Below are 18,538 nucleotides of genomic sequence, written 5' to 3'. Positions count from 1 at the left end.
GTAGCAGCTAGTGGGGTCCACTCTGCCAGGACCCTAATGGCCTGTTGATCCCTGTCCTGAGAGTGCTTGTTAAGAAAACCCTGCTTGCCTGCTGTTTCCAGGCTTCCCTCATGAAGGCTGTGTTCTGCTTAGGTCTAGATGGCAAGGGAGGGCCCCCAGGTGTGACTTGGATCTCTCTGGCAGGCCCTTCCCGCTGCTGGGTCCACCCTTTCTCCTCCCTTCTGGCCTTGCTGATTTCACCCTGCCCAGCCAGCTCTTCACTTTGCAAAAGCAGTTCAGACACTCCCCTATTTCACCAGCCTGGGCGGCCCTTACTGTGTAAAGGGAGCAGCTGTTTGTCTCTGCCATGGCTCTCATTGGCCTAGAGCAAGGGCGGAGGGCACTTCCGAGGGAGGGAACCCAGAGCTACATTGCTTGGACCCCACTTTCCCTCACCAGCTCTGCAATCCCCACATCATGGTTGGAGAGCACTGCAGTCTCCCTTCAGAGCGGACTCTGCTCAGCCATCCTCCCAAAACTGGATTTCGGTGTAAAATGGTGCTTCAGGCTGTCAGCAAAGTGCTCAGGTAACAGCCTGCCTAAACACTGTCTGCCTGGGAGGTGGTTGGCTGTAGTCCTGATTGCCTTCTCAGTAAAAAAGCCTGCTGTGCTGGGGTGGGCGTGCCGCCTTTGGGGTTGGTGCTGGGGTAATTGGTGCAGCTTGGCCAGTCTAGCCACTGAGCTCATTGCATGCTACGTAGGAGCACAGCCACCCGCGCTGGGCCTTTGCTACATAAGGAGTCCTACTCTGCTCCCTCTGGGGATTGCTGGACAGTCAGTGGCCTTTATCATCAGCAAGTTTGTCTGGGTTCGTGTTTTTTGGCCAATGTCTTGTCTCTCTTTGGCATGAACCTTGGCTACCCAAAGCAAGAATGTCCTGGAGCCTGTCCTTGAGTGTCCAGAGAAGTGACATGCTATATCCCAGGTGCTTGATGTATATGATAGCTGCTACTGGAGTGTTGTCAGGAAAGCTTTTCAGACTTCCTACCAGCAGTGGTGTTTTTTCTCCAAGTCTGTGGGGTGTGTGTGGAATGCAGGTAGATGAGTGGGAGGTATGTGGATGACTTGCTGGTGGGGTGGCAGTTTCAAGTCAATCTGGGGCTGTGTTCCCCAGTCAGGAGGGAAGAGGCACTGCCTTTTGGACTCCAGTCAGTTTTCTCTTCCAGGTAGGAATCACGTGTTTGTCTCAACAAATGGGCCACTGTCATCCATCTTTTCTTTTCCCTTTCCTATCATGTCCTGTCCTGTCCTCCCTCCCTTTCATCCTTCCTCTGTTTTTGAGACACAGTCTCTCTGTATAGCTTTGGCTGTCCTGGAACTCACTATGTAACTAGCCTGGCTTTGAACTCACAGAGATCTGTCTGCCTTTGTCTAGTAAGTGTTAGGGTTAAAGATGTGTGCCACTATGCCCAGCAGGACCATTATTATTTAAAATGAAAGTAAATAGCATTTGCTTTTCCAGTGCCCCTTTAAATGTGAACTCCCAAAGCGTAGAACTCTTGGTGAGGCCTTGACATGAATCCAGCCTGTGATAGTCCCTTGCAGTTGGCTGGTGAGTTCTGGAATGGGTTTCTGTGCACCTACCTGTCTCTGGTCACCTCTGACCCTACCTGCTCCTCTGGGCCATTGTCACTACATCATTACCTGAGCATCCACAGGGGATGCAAGCAAGAACCAAGAACTACTGTCAATTCCAGTGTGACGCTGTGAAGTTTTAGAAGAAGCAAGGTAGTGGTATCATTTACCCTAACTTAGATGGTGGCATCATCTGCCCAAACCTGGAATTTGATTGATGGCAGTAGTAGAGGGCCACACACATTTTAATGTTTGTATTTCTGCATATATGTGGTTAACAGATACCAAATATCAGCTCTAGTGGGCTAAGAAATGGCACTCAACTGCCAGTGACACCTGGCTGCTTATACTGTGGGAGGTCCCATTGGGAGAGAGCTTAGCCTGGCCTTCCGGAGAATCACACTGTGTTAAGTGAGGATAAGTGGTTACTGTCTAAGCACACCTTAGCCCTAGTGTGTCTGTCTATTCAGTGCCTTGTTCTCCAGGTGTATGAGTCCTTTACTGGGTCAGGGACATTAATGAAAGTGTGCCTTATCTGGGGTCCTAACCTTTCTGGATAGGGGGCACAGGGGGGAGAAAGAGAGTGAGAGAGAGACACACACACAGAGAGAATGACAGAGAGAGACAGAGAGAGACAGAGAGAGAGAGAGAGAGAGAGAGAGAGAGAGAGAGACAGAGACAGAGACAGAGACAGAGAGAGAGGGAGAGAGAGACAGAGAGACAGAGAGAGCACTCCAGTGACCCTCTTCACTGCTTCTGACCATCTCAACCTGTGTGTAGTATGGTAGTGCTGAAGGAGGAGGATAAGATAGGACTGGGAGGATCTTCCTATCTTGGCCCTTGAAGCCAGGCATTAGGCAGTGGAGTTAGTGAGGACTTGGTCCAGATATCGGCTTTCAGTATTGGAACTGAACTTTCTGGGTACCACAGAGACCTAAGCCCTGATAATTGCTGCAGAAGAGATGGTAACCAGGAGTGAACATACTCACAGTCCAGCAGTGGGGGACCAGCTATTGAGGGGTTGGGGAGAGCCTGGTAGTATTTAACTGTGCTATGAGGGCTATGCTAGCTTGTGCTCTGTTGTCAAAGGGGCCCCTACAGTGATAGGAAGAGAGGTCATTATGCTTAGAGTTAGTGCTTTGAGTAGGCTGCATCGTGGATACTTGCCCTGACTAGAAATATGGGAGTCCCCGGTAGAATAACTCATAGCACTCTCCTCTTAGCTTTTAGCTGTGCTCTACCTAAATAGTAGTATTTCACAGACCTGGCCCCGGAGGGCTTGTATCTTTAAGATCCTCATGCCCCTGCCTGCTTGCCATACTCCCCGTTTACTAATATTCATCCCGTGAGTGTTATCCCTAACCCCTTAGTATTTAACATCTCCTTCCTTAATGTTAACCTGAGGTCTCTAGAAGCTAACTTCTGGTCCCTCATTGATAAATTCCCACTCTAACTGGCCCCTCACTGTTAACCTAGCTGAGGCTGTTCAGGTGGGAAGGTGGGAAGCAAACACATTCTCTGTTTCTCTAGAGGCCTAAGATGTCCACACTCAATGTTCCTACTTCTTTGGAGTGATGAACTTTGTCTCAAGACTCTTAGATGCCTTTCCCACCATCCTCAGACCTTAGTGCTCTTAAGTCCTTCATTCTTTGACTTGCCATGTATGCCTCTCCCAAGTCTGAGCATTTCTCTCCTAGAATACTTTGCTTTGTGAGCATCTGTGTTGGGTCAGAGGCTGGGGGAGTTAAGGTGGAGCTCCAAATGGGGCTTTGTGGGGAGGAAGCAGGCTAAGCCTCACTGCAGGCCAAGAGCAGATGCCAACATAGCATCTTATCATCCTGGTCCCAGAAAGATGCTGCTGGCCTACTTCCTACCAACAGTGTTAGAGCCATCCCAGTTTCATGCTTGACAATTCATTGCCATAGAGATTCTTTTTACTAACTCTGCAAATTTCTTTTGCTCCTCAGAGGTCAGACTTTAAATAAGGATTGGATCATAGTTGGTGCTAGGGATGCCAAAGGGTTCAGTGTCATGGGATGTGGCCAGCTAGAATAGAAGATGTGGCATTTCATAGTTGGGGTCCTAGAGGACTAGGGGGAGTTTGCCATATGGGCAGGGAGGGCAGAGCACTGTGGCAGCAGAGGCATTGAAGCAGAGAGTAGGAATCTAAGGCTAGGTGGATGTGTGGGAGACAAGAAGAAGCTGGTTCTGGTAGAGTGTGTATACCTCTAAAGTAGGCATTTTACTTAACTAAAAATGCTCTTCAGGGGCCAGCCTCAGCCTCGCTGTTGGGAGCTTTGTTTTAGGAGTGTTTTTCCAGGAGCTTATAGCAGTTTTGTGGGTATACTGACATGTGGCACCCACTCCCTAGTCCCTATAGTACAGTCCTATACTGCTGCTCACTCAAGCCTTTGTCTGTATAGTCCTCCCTCTAAATGGGTCACAGTGGCGAGTGGTATAAGTGAAGCTGGCAGAGCCTGTGACCTCAGGAAAGTGTGCAGGTATGGCCAGCCACTGATGTATGGTCTTTTCAGCCTGCCTCAGAGCCTGGGAGATATTTGTTTGCCCAGCCTAACCGTGTGAAAACAGTCACTGGCAAAGGAGCTAAAACTGGTCCTCTAGATGATTCTATTGCCCTGGCTAAAACCCCGTCAGGAAAAGAAATAGAGTAAGGCTTTTGATGTCCTTCAAGAAGCCTTTTTACTAGCAACTACCATATTCTTCTCAAGCAGAATGTGGGTCCTATGTTACCTCTTGTTCCTCTTGCTTAAGTGTGGACTCTGTGACTAGGACTGAGAAACTTAGGTTGGCAGTATAGTGTCCCAGAGTGCACTATGTTCCAGGGTTCAAGTTGAGCCCATGTGACAGGGGACAGCAACTAAATGGGGATATGACTAAAACAGGAAAGGCTTGGGCTTCATGTGCACATGCTGTCATCTAGCATGGCATCTACTTGCTGCCTTTTAACATCACCCAAAGTTCCTGTGGCCCATTCTAGAAGGAGGGAGGCCTTTCAGGGACTCCTTTCCCCACTAGGTTGGGGTGTAGCTTCTGCCCAGAGGAGCTATGTCCTCCCTTGTAACTGTGAGTGGGAGTAAGGGTAAAATGCTGTTCATAGGATACCCTCCCTGAATGGATCCTCAACTGTGCTCAAAGCCATGGTGATGGCTGGTTCTTACCAGCCACCTTCCTAGTTGTCCTGTCTTTACTCCCTTTAGTTTGCAGGTGAACATCCCAAGCCACAGAGCATGGAAACGACTTGACAGCTTGGCCCTCACCAGCACCCTGCTCTGTAGTCTTAGTTTCTAGGATAGGATACACAGAAGACAGAAGGTAGTTGATAGTTTCAAGGAAAACCTACCCTTTGAGGACACTACAGGCCTGGTCCAGCGTTCAAGAGATGGATCTCTTCTTTCTGACTGAATGGTGATGAACTTAGCACACATTAGTAGTAGAAGACAAGGATTCAGAGAAGTGCTGAGGACAAGGAGTGTATGTGTCCCAAAGTCATTGGCAGAGCCCCTCCTGGAGCTTGTCCACAACTCCCAGAGAGGCTGAAGTCTACTCTGCTGGGCTACAAGGACTCAAGCTCATGCTGGGGCCTTAAAGTGCTCTCTTTCTATGTGGTACATCCACACCTGCCCTAACAGATTTCCATGCTGTTTCCCTTAGAGCCTGTCCTGTGCCAGGAGCCTAAAGGCTGGGTTGTACCCTACACTGTCTTCCGCCTGGTTTTGGCTGCTTTTGGCCCTGCCCTAGAGGCCAAGCACACATCGCCTTTTAAGGCTAAGCTCTGCCACGAGAAGCCAAAAGGAAAACATTTCCCTGGCATTCAGAGAACATTCTTCTTTCCTCTTTCTCTTAAATAAACCACCAGCAACCTTTTAAAGCACAAGAAAGGAAAAAATAGGTCACAGTCAGAAAGACCTTTCACCCTACCCCCATGTAGCCTCTTGGGGCTGTGGAACACAGGATTCAGGGCCAAGCCAAGCTGCCTCCTAATGCCATGCATGGTAGCTGGCCTAATTGCCTGTGCTCTCAGGACAGAAAGACAGGTATCTAGCTGGTACCCTGGCCTGAAGGCCTACCTACATTTATCTTCATCTGGACAGGGGGCGCTAACTGCAGAGGGCCTGGTGAGAATCTGAGCCAAAGGCTGCCTCCTGCACCACTACTTGCATCCTTCTGATTGAAGGATTCCAAGACCCATACGTCATTCCTTTAATACACTGTTCTTCCCTGCTAGGTAGTCTAGCTGCTCCTCACTCCTGTGAAGCAGGTGGGTACAAGGAGACTGCTTCTGGGACACAGGACCCCTCTGTTGGATCTGCTCCTCTTCTTACTTCCCTGGTCTGTTGTAGGCTCTGGACAGCGGGTGCTCCTTGGAATTGGTTGCCTTACTAGAGAAGGCCATACTGTGTTTCTTTCCTTGGACCTCCAACTGTCCAGCACCTCCCATAGAATGCCATATTAAGAGTTTCTGATAAAAAAACAAAACAAAAAACCCAACCTTTTCTGGTCACAAGGCTTCATGCCAGTATCAATTTACCTCATATTTTTAAAAGTCAGAAGAATTAATTTGATTACGTGAAGACAAGACTCAGCTTTGCTATGGGAACATTCATTGTGCTTCTCAGACTTATCACCCAGTACTCTGATCCTGAAGCCTGACCATGTCAGATCTGTGGGTGCTAGTAGTTCAGAGATTGGTAGAGACTCATTTGTTTCTAGTGTTGTGTGCTCAGTGCCTAGAAGGGCCTGTTATCCAGTGTGCTAGTCTGACATGGCCAGCCAGGAGCATCTGTAAACTACTTCATTTGACTATCTCAAGGAGCTCACCAGGGAGACTTCAGGTCAACAAGTCTTTCTAATCACTCACAGACTTAGTTCATGACAGAAACTTGAGCAGAGCCATCTGTTCTGGTAGGCAAGCATACCATAGATAACTCAGGCCAGGTAGTCACTGGCAGTCGGGCTCTGTAGGTCTCCTTTCATAAGGGTCACATCCCATCTCAGTGCCTGCCTAGAAGTTTGTTCACCAAGAGCCGAAGGCTCAGTGCTGCCGCCAGTGTTTGAGTAACTGAACAGGAGGAATTGAGCATGTGTGAGACTGGGGTGTGCTGCTTCATAAGTTTAGGATCTCTATTCAAGTGAAAACGATACATTTTAAAGACATATATTTGTTGTTTAAAATAGGGTTAATAAGCTCACTTTCTGTTAACAGAGCAACATAATTTTATTTAAAAAAACTTTTCAAAACAAGGTAGAAATTTAACAAAGAGTCCTGTGCAGTCTGGAATGTGAGGAGGCTGGGTTCTCTTATTTCCTCTGCCTTTACATGGGAACTAGTAGATGGAGTCTCAGTGCTAGGCAGAGCCTTAACCCTGGGGGTTGTTTTCTCTTGCATTCACTCCACGAAGGGTGACAGGGCTGGGAGACCTCTTTGGGTTAGCAACCTGGTACCTCCCATGGGTGCTCCTTCCTCTGAAGCTTTGATGGTAGCTGTGCACCTTTCTGAACTGGCCTGCCTGGAAGGAAGAATCTTGGTGTGTGTGGCCCATGGGGCCTCTGCTCAGGAATGTCCTTATACAAGTGTTGCAGCTCTGAGGGGAAAGGTATCCTAGCAGGTGGGAGCCAAGGAATACCACAAAACCACACCACACAAACAACAAACCTCACACAAGAGATTTATTGGGAAAGACACAGGAGGGCGGCTGCATCTGCTCAAATGAGAAGCAAAAAACAGCAGGAGGTAGTGGTTCTTAACCTGTGGGTTGTAACCGCAGGGATTACGTATCAGATATTTATATTACAATTCATAACAGCAAAATTATAGTTATGAAGTAATAGTTATAAAGTAGCAATGAAATAATTTTAAGGTTGGAGGATTACCATAACATGAGGAACTCTATTAAAGGGTTACAGCATTAGAAGGGATAAGAACCACCGATACAAGTTTTTTTGGAGGTGGAGCTCTCCAGGGTAGGGATTTCCAGGGTGAGTTGGTGAGATTTCATGTCCTGAACTTAGGGGGATTGGTAGAATTTTAAGCCCTGGGCTTGGCCATGTGTCTCTAGGGGCTGGCCAGGCCATTATGGCCATTAGAGTGTTCTGTGAACAAAGCCTGTCAGTTGGAGATTCTCAGGGATGGGGCCTGACCACTTGAGTCCCTTTAGAGGTTTACATTTTCCCTTTCTTTCTTCACTGTTGCTAAACAATCAGGGGTCAAGAAAGGAGCAATGTTGCTCTGTGTATTTACAGGTTGTTATCAATGTTCTTAAGGGATGGATGGTACCGGGCTTTGTATGTTTAAGTGGGCAATTATATCTTATCAATTGGATCTTAAAAAAAGAAAGAAAGAAAGGAGCAGTGTAATCATTAGACTACTCCCTGTTGAATGGGGTCATTGAAATCTTTGGGGCAAGTTTGATCTTCAATGTCAAGGTATAAATCAGGAGTTGCAGGCCTCTGGCTTCCTAGCTAGGGACCAGTAACCCTGTAATAGCAACTGATTAAAAGTCTGGTTAGAAATCTTGGATCCGTTGTTAAAGAAATCTAGACAAGAAGTTTATGAGGCAGGTTGTGACAATAGTGTTAAGAAAAGGAGCTAGTGGGGGTTGGGGATTTAGCTCAGTGGTAGAGCGCTTGCCTAGCAAGCGCAAGGCCCTGGGTTCGGTCCCCAGCTCCGAAAAAAAAAAAAAAAGAAAAAAGAAAAAAAAAAGAAAAGGAGCTAGAGTAAGAAGGGTAGTATTTAATTCCTTACTGAACCATCAATGATCCACTGGCCAGAGGCATGGAGCTGTTTCTTATGTTTTAGAGACCTGTCTGGAGTTGTTAGATCTGATTGTTTTTACTCTACCCAACTGATTGACATAAAAGCAACATTCCTTTCTGGGGAAAAGACAAAAACCACCTCTCTCTGCTGTTAGTAAATCTGATCCTCACTAATCTTATAGCAATTACAATGTGAGCCACCTGGTCAAGATCCTGATGAACTTGAGGAAAACTGATGGTAAATAGCTAGAGAAGTAGTCCTACCACTCCAGTGGCAGCACCAGGGGTTATGCCCAGGACTGCAGGAAAGCACTCCTGTGATGGGAACTGGCAAGGGTTCTTCACTGGGTCCCATTCCTAGTTTTAGAAAAAGGAACACCAAGGCACAAGTCCAAGACCAGCCAGTGGATAGGCAGCAGTAACCTTGAATGCTTGCAGAGAATTGATTGAGGCATTGTAAGTGTTTGTACATAGCAGCTGGATGGTAGTACTGGGGGGTAAGATATTTTTGTAGTCTGCAGAATCCAGTGTGCCCCCAAAGCATGTTTCTGAGGAGTTAAAGGAGTTTGTGATGTGGGAGAGATAAGGGTGGTGGTGATACTTGGTTTAGAGCAATTAATGAGCAGCCAGGTAAAAAGAGTTTTAATAAGCCAGTGGATGAGGCCACAAATGGTGGTCATAAGTTTGACTCTGGAAGGACACACAACCAACATTCTTCAGAGCAGTCAGGCAGAACCTTATTTAATAGCTGATGTGTGGAGGTTAAGGTCTAAAACAAGATGATGTGACAGGGAGGTGAGAATAATATCTAAAACAGGTGATATGAGCATGTTAGAACCTTTGAGGAGCTGCGGACCACTTCTGCCATGTCTATGCTCAAGGGTTGAGAGAGAGGAATGTGTTCCGTCTGTACTATGACCGTGCCTGATTGGCAGCTGTGATACATGCTATAGTAAAGTCAACCAATGGCCCCCGTCTGCCCTCTGGGGTGCCATGGGTCCTTACTTAGGATATAAAGACCCCTCATTCTGCATAAAAGGCAGAACACCTTCCTGGAATATGCATCATGTCTCTTACAAAACTAATAAGTCTCTGGCCGACATTGACAGTAATCTCTAGTTTGATCATAAAGAAAGTAAACATAGGAGACAGATGTTTTAGAAATCAATGTTTTAGATGTTACAGGGATAAGTAGCTCTTTTTGGCAATGTGCTGGTAAGCAGTTTCCAGACCCCACCACATGAGTGATCTGGTTAAATCATTGAATCTAGGTTTCCTGAACCTTTGAAGTCTCAGTATGGCAATAGCTTGGAGAAGATAGAAATCTGAATATTTTTTATCACCTTAACTTCCTTTCTTAGACCTTCAGAACTTTAAGCTTTCACATCCTCAGAACTTTTACTTAAGCTTTTTGAAAGAGGTTTATGCTTCAGGCATCAGGTGCTGCCCCCTGCTGTCACACATGTGTTGCATCCCAGGTCCACAGTGCTATCCACCAGGATTTCTATAGCGTCATGACCATTTGGATTGGCCTATGGTATCATAGCCACCCAATTACCCAGAGAAGTCTGGCCTTTGGTAACCTCGCTCCTTGCCTCCATCTGACTTAATTAGCCCAGTGTTCAAAAATCCTTCCCCAGAACCCTGTGGTTTGGGCCCAGGTGGGAGATATAATGACCATGCCATCCTTCTTTCTTGGCAGGAAGTCTAAAGCAAAGCCAAACGGCAAGAAACCTGCTGCAGAGGAGAAGAAGGTGTACCTGGAGCCGGAGCACACCAAGTCCAGGATCACTGACTTTGAATTCAAGGAGCTGGTAGTGCTGCCCCGGGAGATCGACCTCAACGAGTGGCTGGCCAGCAACAGTGCGTGCGGGTGGGGAGGCGGGTACAGCAGCTGCAGGGCAGGGAGCCTCCCCCATCTCCAAGTACCCCCAGAGCAGTAGTCAATGGACAGGCTGAACTCAGGTAAACCCACTGCCTGTCACACCAACTGGAGCAGAGGAGTTTACTCACCAGGCCCTTTGCTTCTCTTCCAGCAACAACATTTTTTCACCACATCAACCTGCAGTATAGCACAATCTCAGAATTTTGCACAGGAGAGACGTGTCAGACAATGGCTGTGTGCAACACGTGAGTAGCAGCCTGGCCATAGCACGCACCTATTGGGAATGTGGGATGGGCTGTGGTTGACCTTGCTGTCTGGGCTACTAGCTTCTCAGACTACATTCTTACCTGGATTCCCTGAATAATCTCAGGCTAGGCAAAGTCTTTGTGTACCTGAGAGGGCAGGTGTCCAGCATGAGTGTCTGCTGGGTGGCATCAGAAGCCAAAGGCAGCCCATGCTTACATGGTCTCTGAGCCTGAAGAGTACCCAGTGTCCTAAGGAGCTGCAGGGCCAACTAAGCAGGTTCATTCTACTAGTAGAGGTGTCTTATTGACACTTTCTGAACAGGTCTAGTCTAGTGCTGACAATTCTCTTCTGATATATTATGTCTACATTTAGTGCTGTAGTATGTAGATATCTGCAGGGGCTCCAAGGACTCTCACTGCCATTGAGTGGTACATATTTGCCAGAAGCTCCAAGTTGATGGTAGGAATGACTATTCTGGTGCAGGCAGAAGGCTGGATGTGGCCAAGGAGATGGAAGATCTTCCGTGATGGCTTCTTGTCATCGAGATGCTGTAGGCACATGGAAAAGTGTGAGTGTGTGTAGTATAGTGTATACTCAAGCAGTCCTCCATGTAGGTGCAGCTCTCCTGAGACCAAAAAAGGCTCTACTGTAAGTCCGCATACAGCAGGTGACAGGAATCTCTGCCTCAGCTATCTGGATATGCTCATATAGCTGTAGTGGCCACAGCTCAGTTTCTGGTGATATAGGGGGGAACAGAGTGCTGGGCTCTGTTCCTCCAGGAGGGTCAGGTATCACCTAAGCATTTCCAGAGAAAGTGAATAGGCTTTGGGGAACAAGCTTGGTATGTAGGACAGAGGTTGTGGCCCCTGAAGGAACTATGACAGATTTTGAAGTGGCATTTGAGAGTGTGTGTACAGTCTAAACAGTGTCAAATGTACCCTCCCTGGCTTCTCCCGTGTGCCTTTCAGTGCTGACTTTGTTTGGGAGAAGCTTTCTCAAGAGCATAGAAGCTAGTGTTCTACAGACCTGTATATGGTGTGTACTAGCGAGCCTGGGCATCTAAGCCTTTTGCTCACCTTGTGGTATCACTTAATAATTCCTACTATAATCCCCTTGCAGGAATCATGTGAGACCAAGAGATTTTGGAAACTCAAAACTAGTTTAAAAGGATAAAGGGGGTTAGTCAGAAATCCACAGAACTCCTTACTGTGCACAGCCCTGGAGGTTTGCCTAGGCTAGGTCTCATTTCCATCTTTATAGCACCTGCAGGATAACCTTAAAGCCAGCATTGGGAACCAGAGGACCAAGACCTATTTAGAAACATATCCAAAGAGGTCCCTCAGAGACATCCCTTTACATTGGCAGAGCTAAGCAAAGCCTTAAGAACTGGTCTGTGAAGTAGCACAGATGGCAAGCATAGTAAGGCCCCATGGCATCCAGGGCAGAGCTGTGGGCCTTGGGGAAGCACCCCCATGTCTCGGGTGCTTCAGGGAAAAAATATTACTCCACATTCCACATCCAGTGGCCATGTCCTTCAGGAACACAATTGAATGGACCACTGCAAGCTATCTGCCTTCTGTAGGAGAGTTCCAGCCATTTTTCCAGCTGTGTGACAGCACATAGGAAGAGTCACAGCAATGAGAGGCACAGACTCTTCTTTGGAGCTCTCAGAAGTAGTTTGAAAGTGAAACGGACTGTGGTCTAACATATTCTCAGGGTTCAGAGAAGGGACATGTGAGCCATGGTGGTGAGAGGGGGAGAGGTGCCTACTTCTTGTTGGTGACTAACTTTCCCCAGCTGATGCCAAACTCCGAGCAAAATCTTGAGCGTGAAAAGCCAAATATGTACTTTGAAATTCTTTATGCAGCTTCAAAAAATGACACAAAAACCATAGAGTCAGAACCATAATGGGCAAACTGAAAAGGAATAGTTAAAAAAGGTGCCCAAATACAGCAAGAGCATAGAAGTATAAAGATTAAAAAACAGAACAAGCAGAAAACCAACAATGGTGATGTAAATCCAGCAGTGACTGCCACAATGTGAACATGAGAGTTTCCAAGAGATTTTTATGAAAATGTTCTTGTAGAACTAAATCTGAGCTTCCCTGTGAGAACAGACTCGCTGTTGTCTGTCTGGACTGCCGTAACTAAATGCCTGGGATGGAGGCTCCTGGGCAGCACTGGCGTATTCCTCATGGACTGTACGTTCAGGTCCAGGTTTGCAGTCTGGGAAGAGCTCATTACTTCATTTCAGCAGCTCTTTTTGAAAAGCATGAGTACTAGTCATGGGAGCACTGCCATTGTGGCTTGATCACCTCCAGAAGCCTGCTTACTAATAATGTGACTTTATAAGGATTCATTTTAGGGGTTTGAGGGACTTAGATACACCAAAGTGTTCGTTTTGATTGATTGGTTAGTTGACTGATGATTTATGCTGAAGTTCAGAGTCTTATGCATGCTAGCGTGTGCTTTGCTACCAAGCCATATGGCCTGCTCTGTTTAAAGTTTTGTAAGAGACAGAATTCTGCCATGTTGTTTAAGCTGACCTAGAGCTGGCACCCTCCTGTCTTTATCTGCCAAGTAGCTGAGATCACAGGTATACCCCACCTTTCTGCACCTGGCTCATACTGGCACTTTAAATGCTGTAAACTGGGAGAGTTAAGAGTAGACTATGACAAACCTAGCAAACACTACCAAATGAGAGCTGAAGTAGCTGTGTTCATAGTAACAGAGACTCAACATCAGCCAGGTTGCAGAAGGAAGTTGTGAATTGGGAAAGGATGTTGATCAGGCCAGTGATGTTCCTCAGTGCCTGTGTGCCAGATGGCAGAGATTCACAAAGCAAACCACCAGCTGCAAGGGGAAAGAGGCTGAGGTGCCAGTTAAGGACATTCTGTCCCAGCAGCAAAATGAACCTTAGTTTCAACTTCACAAGGAATGCTCACCAAACAAGATGCTGTCCCAGCTCCCAGAAGAGCCCTTAACCTTTAAAGAGTTGAAGTCACATTAAGTAAGTTATTTGATTATTGTGGACTTATACTGGGAATCAGTATCAGAGATATAACAGACAAATTTCCAAACACTTTGGAGCCAGCACATTCCTAAGTAATCCATAGGTCAGGGAAAAACAATCTCAAGGGCACTGAGAAGCTTTGTTGAGCTAAACATAAGTAGAAACGGAAAGTTTCAAAGTTTGTGAGATACAGCCAAGTGTGGTAGTTGGTGGTTCACATCTGTAATCCCAGCATTTGGGAAGTTGAGGCAAGAGAATCGCTGTGAGTTTGAGGCCAGTCCTGGCTACAGAGAAGACCTGTCTAAGAAAATGTGAGTTGGAGGGAAAGAAAGAAAGAGAAAAGTTTGTGGGCTGAAGCTACAGCAAGGTAGTGAGAACAGTTTACAACACCAAGTGCACATTTTAGACAGACCTCAGAGAGCAAGAGTAAAACCAACCTAAGTAGACATAAGAAAGGAAATCATAAAACAAGAGCAGAAGTCACTCAAGTTGAGTTCTAGAAATTGTAAGGGAAATATGTGCTTGCTTGGAAAGAACAACAGAGCTAACAAGCCTTAGCAAGAGACACAAAAATGAGACAAAAGGTAGGAATTATGAACATAAGAAAGTACACCAGTTCCTTATGAATCTAACAGATGTTACAAAGGTAGTTAGGAAACTGCAGGATCCTCTCCAAATGTTACACAGCCAGCATGAAATCAACTGTTCTTTGGAGAAGAAAACTTGAAGGCTCATCCAGTCCAGTAAGACAAGGGAGAGGGAGGAAAAGTCCTTATCAGAAAAGAAAAACCTCAGCTATCCCTCTGCAGAGAGAACAACTATGAATGCTGAAGGAATCTAGCAACAAATAAATTCTGCAAAATGAGCACACAGAAGCAATCAAAGGTTTGTGTGATTGAAAACCTAACTAATAAACCAGAACCATTTACAATAGCTCTAGAGGCAACCAAATATTTAGTTATAAACAGCATTCACATGGCTGTTTCACAGACATCCAGGATGGAGAGTCAAAGACAGCACACAAACAGCCACACTCTGTTCATGGATTGGAAGATAATAGCTTAACGTAAAAATCTACAGAGTGTATCTGTGGTTTAGAATGTTCTCAGTTAAAAACTCTATCAGAGCTATTAGCTACTAGACTACTGTGTTTTGGAATTTATATTGAATGGGCAGCAGGAGTAACCACAACAACAATACATCTGGAGGAGGCCCATGGTTTGAAGATGAACTGTTAAACATAGTGACAAGAAGTGTGGTGTTGGCCAAATGTGAGACAGAAGTTAGTGAGTCAGAGCAGAGTCCAGAAGGAATCCCAGAAGCATAGTCCTTTGATTTCTGATGAAGTGGCTAGTGAAACAGTGTAGAAAGGATGGTTTGGTTTTGTTTCCCAACAACTGCTTCTGTGAAATACAATATTACACAGAGGAAAGGAAAAGTACCTCAACTTTAAGGCTCGCACCTGATGCAGAAGTGGGAAAATACAACAGCTTTAGAGGGCAGGAGGAGATCTTTGTGATCTGGTATTAGGCTGGTGGACATTACACCTAAAGAGTGGCCCTCTTTAGTGAGCAGAACGCAGCCAACTGGACTTTATGATTCAGAGTTTCTCTAAGAGAGATAACGGAGATGAAAGAATAAACACAAACTATGTGGAAACATCTGGGAGGCACCTGTTGCACAAGAACTAGTATCCAGGACATACAGAGAACTCTTAGAGCAGCAGCATGCAAGCAGTGGCCTGACCAACAAGAACGGGGAAGGACCAGTTGCTGCAGTGACAGTGTGGCTGTGAGACACTATAAAGATAATACCAGGGTTTAAAAGAAACACAAATGAAGCCCACATTGGTACTGCAGAATACTCGATGCTGGGGAGCACATGTCATGCTGGTGAAATACAGGTGGCACAGCATATGTGATAACTTTGACCCGTTCTTATGAAATGATGCACAGACCTGCTGTGACCATAATCCTGTCCTCGGCTTTGCTTTAGAGTCATGAAAGCTTGTATTAACATAAAACTGCCCCCTCCCATGGAGACAAATGTAACAATATGGCCCATAATTGTCCCCACTTGCAAAGAATCACAGTCAGCAGGAGCTTGTGGAGCATGCTATGCCTGAGTCTAGAACGCCTACATGGTGTGACATCTCCACTGCAGTGCCAGAGGTTTGTGAGAAGCTCCTGTGATCGCTTTATCCAAGATCTCCCAAGGAGATGCCCGAGGCAGTAGCAGGCAGTGGCATCAAGGGCAGCACTAGCTCCTTTGACAGAACCCAGAGTGACTGTGATAGTGCACATGGTTAAGACCCAGGAGCACTGTACATCTAGTATCTCCCCAGCCCTGATGCTGGTCTTCAAGAACTGACTACCTCGTGCATAGGCTGAAGAGTCTGGGGTGTGCCTCTAGGGGTCAAGTCACTTGACTGCAGGCATCTACTATTTCCCATGGGATGACTGGTTTCTAATTCTGGGAATAGGACACTGCCAAGGTTCTAGGCTCTGACCAGTCGCAGGCTATCTCCTAGACAGATAACCTGTACCCAATTAATTATAAAAAGTATAGATTTATTTAAAAGAAATAAAATCTGCAGAAGTAAGCAAAACGAATGTGTCACATTGGGCTACGTGTACATGAGGCCCTTGCTCTCCTCAGATGCTATTCTGGGCACTTTGTCCCATTGGAACAGTTGTATATAGCTCACCACACCCAGCTGCTGCTGCCTTTGAGTTTGTGCTGTACGTGTGGGAGCCTACACTGGGGCGGGTATTTGGCAGGGTTGACACCCTGACCAAAGTCTCTGTCCCTACAGACAATACTACTGGTATGACGAGCGGGGGAAGAAGGTCAAGTGCACTGCCCCCCAGTATGTTGACTTTGTCATGAGCTCTGTGCAGAAGCTGGTAACTGATGAAGATGTGTTCCCCACAAAATACGGTATGTCTTTTGCAGCTTGCACGCAACTTCTTATGCAAAGCCAGCAAGTTCTTCAGCACTGGACTAGAGAGTTTCTGGGGTGTGATTGCAAGTGGGGTCTAGAAGGGCTACAGTTTGATGATTCTAGCTCCTGCTTGGCACAGGGGACCTGGGCTAAGGAGGAAGGAAGGTTCCCAGGCAGAGTTCAGCCCAGCTGGGGACAATGCCCACCTATACTCTAAGCCCCACCACTTGGCCCCCTTTGGCCCTGTTCTGCACTATGAGGCCATCACAGTCCATCTTCCTGGGGCTGGTATTTCCAGACCTATCAAAGTCCTAATGGGGGCTAAAATCTCACCTTGAACAGTAAAGGGGCCAGCACTGGTTTCCAGGGATTCCCATGTACTCGTTACTGCTCCCTTACCTGGTCTACAGATACCCTGGGTGTCTGCTGGAGGAAGCACATGGAGCCTGAGTGCCCACTACATATTCTTTGCTGTGCAGGCGACCAGCATGGCTCAGCCAGCACCTGTTACTCTGGGCAGATGCCACTCTGGGGGACAGGTTGCTGGGAACTCTGTGGAGGAGTGGTAGCAATTGCAAGCTCTTGAGGCCCATCCAGAGAAGCCTAGTTGTAGGAGCCTGGCCTCCTTGCAAGTCTGTGACATGTGGCCTCCCCCTAGGCAGAGAATTCCCCAGCTCCTTCGAGTCTTTGGTGAAGAAGATCTGCAAGTATCTGTTTCACGTGTTGGGCCACATCTACTGGGCCCACTTCAAGGAGACCCTGGCCCTTGAGCTGCATGGACACTTGAACACACTGTACGTGCATTTCATCCTCTTTGCCAGAGAGTTCAACCTGCTTGACCCCAAAGAAACCGCTGTCATGGACGACCTCACTGAGGTGCTGTGCAGCAGCCCGGGTAACAGTGGTGCCACTGGGGATGGGGCCAGCAGTGGAGCTTCCGGAGCACAGAACCACGTGAAGGAGAGATGAGTCTCCAGGGCCAGATGGGTGCACATGTGCAAAAAGACAACTGTGTGTCTGTGTGTGCGCACACATGCCCGGGCGTGCTGCTGGCAAGGTCTGAGGGCCCCGGGCTGCTCAGAGTGTGGGCTCCATGGATGCCGCTGGAGTCAAGGCGTGTTTCCTGACTTCCCTGTTGGATGGATGAGTGCTGTTTGTAGTGAAGAGCCTTTGGAGTCATTCATTCATTCAACAAACATTTATTGGACTGATGTTTTGATTTTTCTTCTGTGGGGCTTTCCTTTCTTGGGTCTTCCATGTGGCTCTTGCCCTCCCCTCCCCTGCGGGGTGGGGGGTGTAGCTCTGTGGCTTTGAAAGGAGCACCTTGTGAGAGGTGTCTCCCCCTTATGGGGCTTGCCCTGCAGATCTGGAGTTCTGCTGTGCTTTGGGGATGGGCTTTTTACAGAGGCCTGCCCTGCAGCTTTTGTCCCTAGCCCTCACCTGGATCTTGGCTCAGAGTCCCTGGGGTAGAGAGGCCTGCCTGGGATGACCCAGGAAGGCCCACACCTGCTGCTTGCTCCTATTACCCCTTCTTGCTGCCTCCTCAGTGCCCAAGGAGGCCCCATTTGTGTGTAGGGGCCAGGGCAGCCCAGGACCTGGCTGCGGCCCCATGTGGAGACAGGGCTGTCAGTGAAAGGCAGAATCTGCTTTAGTTCATCTGTTCAGACATAATAAAAAGAATTCTCTCAGGTCAGAGCCTGTGTCCTCTCAGCCTGCTGTTTCATATTGTTCCGAGCCTTCCCTGAGGTTCCTTGGTAGGGAAGGGTGCAAGCACCTTAGCCTTATCCTTGAGTGAAGATGGAGATCTTCAGACCTGTAGAATTGGCTTAACATTGGGAGCCTAGGAACAGGCAACCTGCTGCCTAGATGGGAATGGGATCTAAGCCCAAGCCTAGAGCTGGCCTGTGCCCAAGTAGGGGAAGAATGGAGTCAGACATTGTTATGGCTTGGTTTTCACACACAGCAAACTCAAATCTTTGGATTCTGGCAACCTGCTTGCTATGCCTACCAACTGGCACCAACAGCTCTGGGATGCTTAGTGCCCCCTGATAGGTTTCCTTTAA

General features: G+C 47.3%; 1 protein-coding gene across 6 annotated transcripts in view; it reads left to right on the top strand.

Moving 5' to 3' along the window:
* The window catches only part of Mob2 (MOB kinase activator 2), a 56,980-nt gene extending 38,795 nt beyond the window's left edge, over nucleotides 1–18,185 (top strand). For 2 of the 6 annotated variants that reach the window (XM_039087874.2, XM_039087872.2), the window contains 4 exons: nucleotides 10,091–10,251; nucleotides 10,425–10,518; nucleotides 16,347–16,471; nucleotides 17,134–18,168. In XM_039087874.2, the coding sequence (XP_038943802.1) occupies nucleotides 10,502–10,518; nucleotides 16,347–16,471; nucleotides 17,134–17,444 (453 nt within the window). In that variant the 5' untranslated portion in view covers nucleotides 10,091–10,251; nucleotides 10,425–10,501 and the 3' untranslated portion in view covers nucleotides 17,445–18,168. Of the gene's footprint in view, nucleotides 1–315; nucleotides 567–10,090; nucleotides 10,252–10,424; nucleotides 10,519–16,346; nucleotides 16,472–17,133 lie in introns of those variants that run through there. The other 4 variants (XM_039087871.2, XM_039087873.2, NM_001109159.2 and 1 more) reach the window with 4 other exon arrangements.
* The last annotated feature ends 353 nt before the right edge of the window (nucleotides 18,186–18,538 follow it).

Source organism: Rattus norvegicus, chromosome 1, assembly GCF_036323735.1.
Source record: "Rattus norvegicus strain BN/NHsdMcwi chromosome 1, GRCr8, whole genome shotgun sequence".
Classification (NCBI taxonomy): Eukaryota; Metazoa; Chordata; class Mammalia; order Rodentia; family Muridae; genus Rattus; species Rattus norvegicus.
Note: the sequence above shows the minus strand (reverse complement) of the source record. Positions and strands in the feature narration are given on the sequence as shown.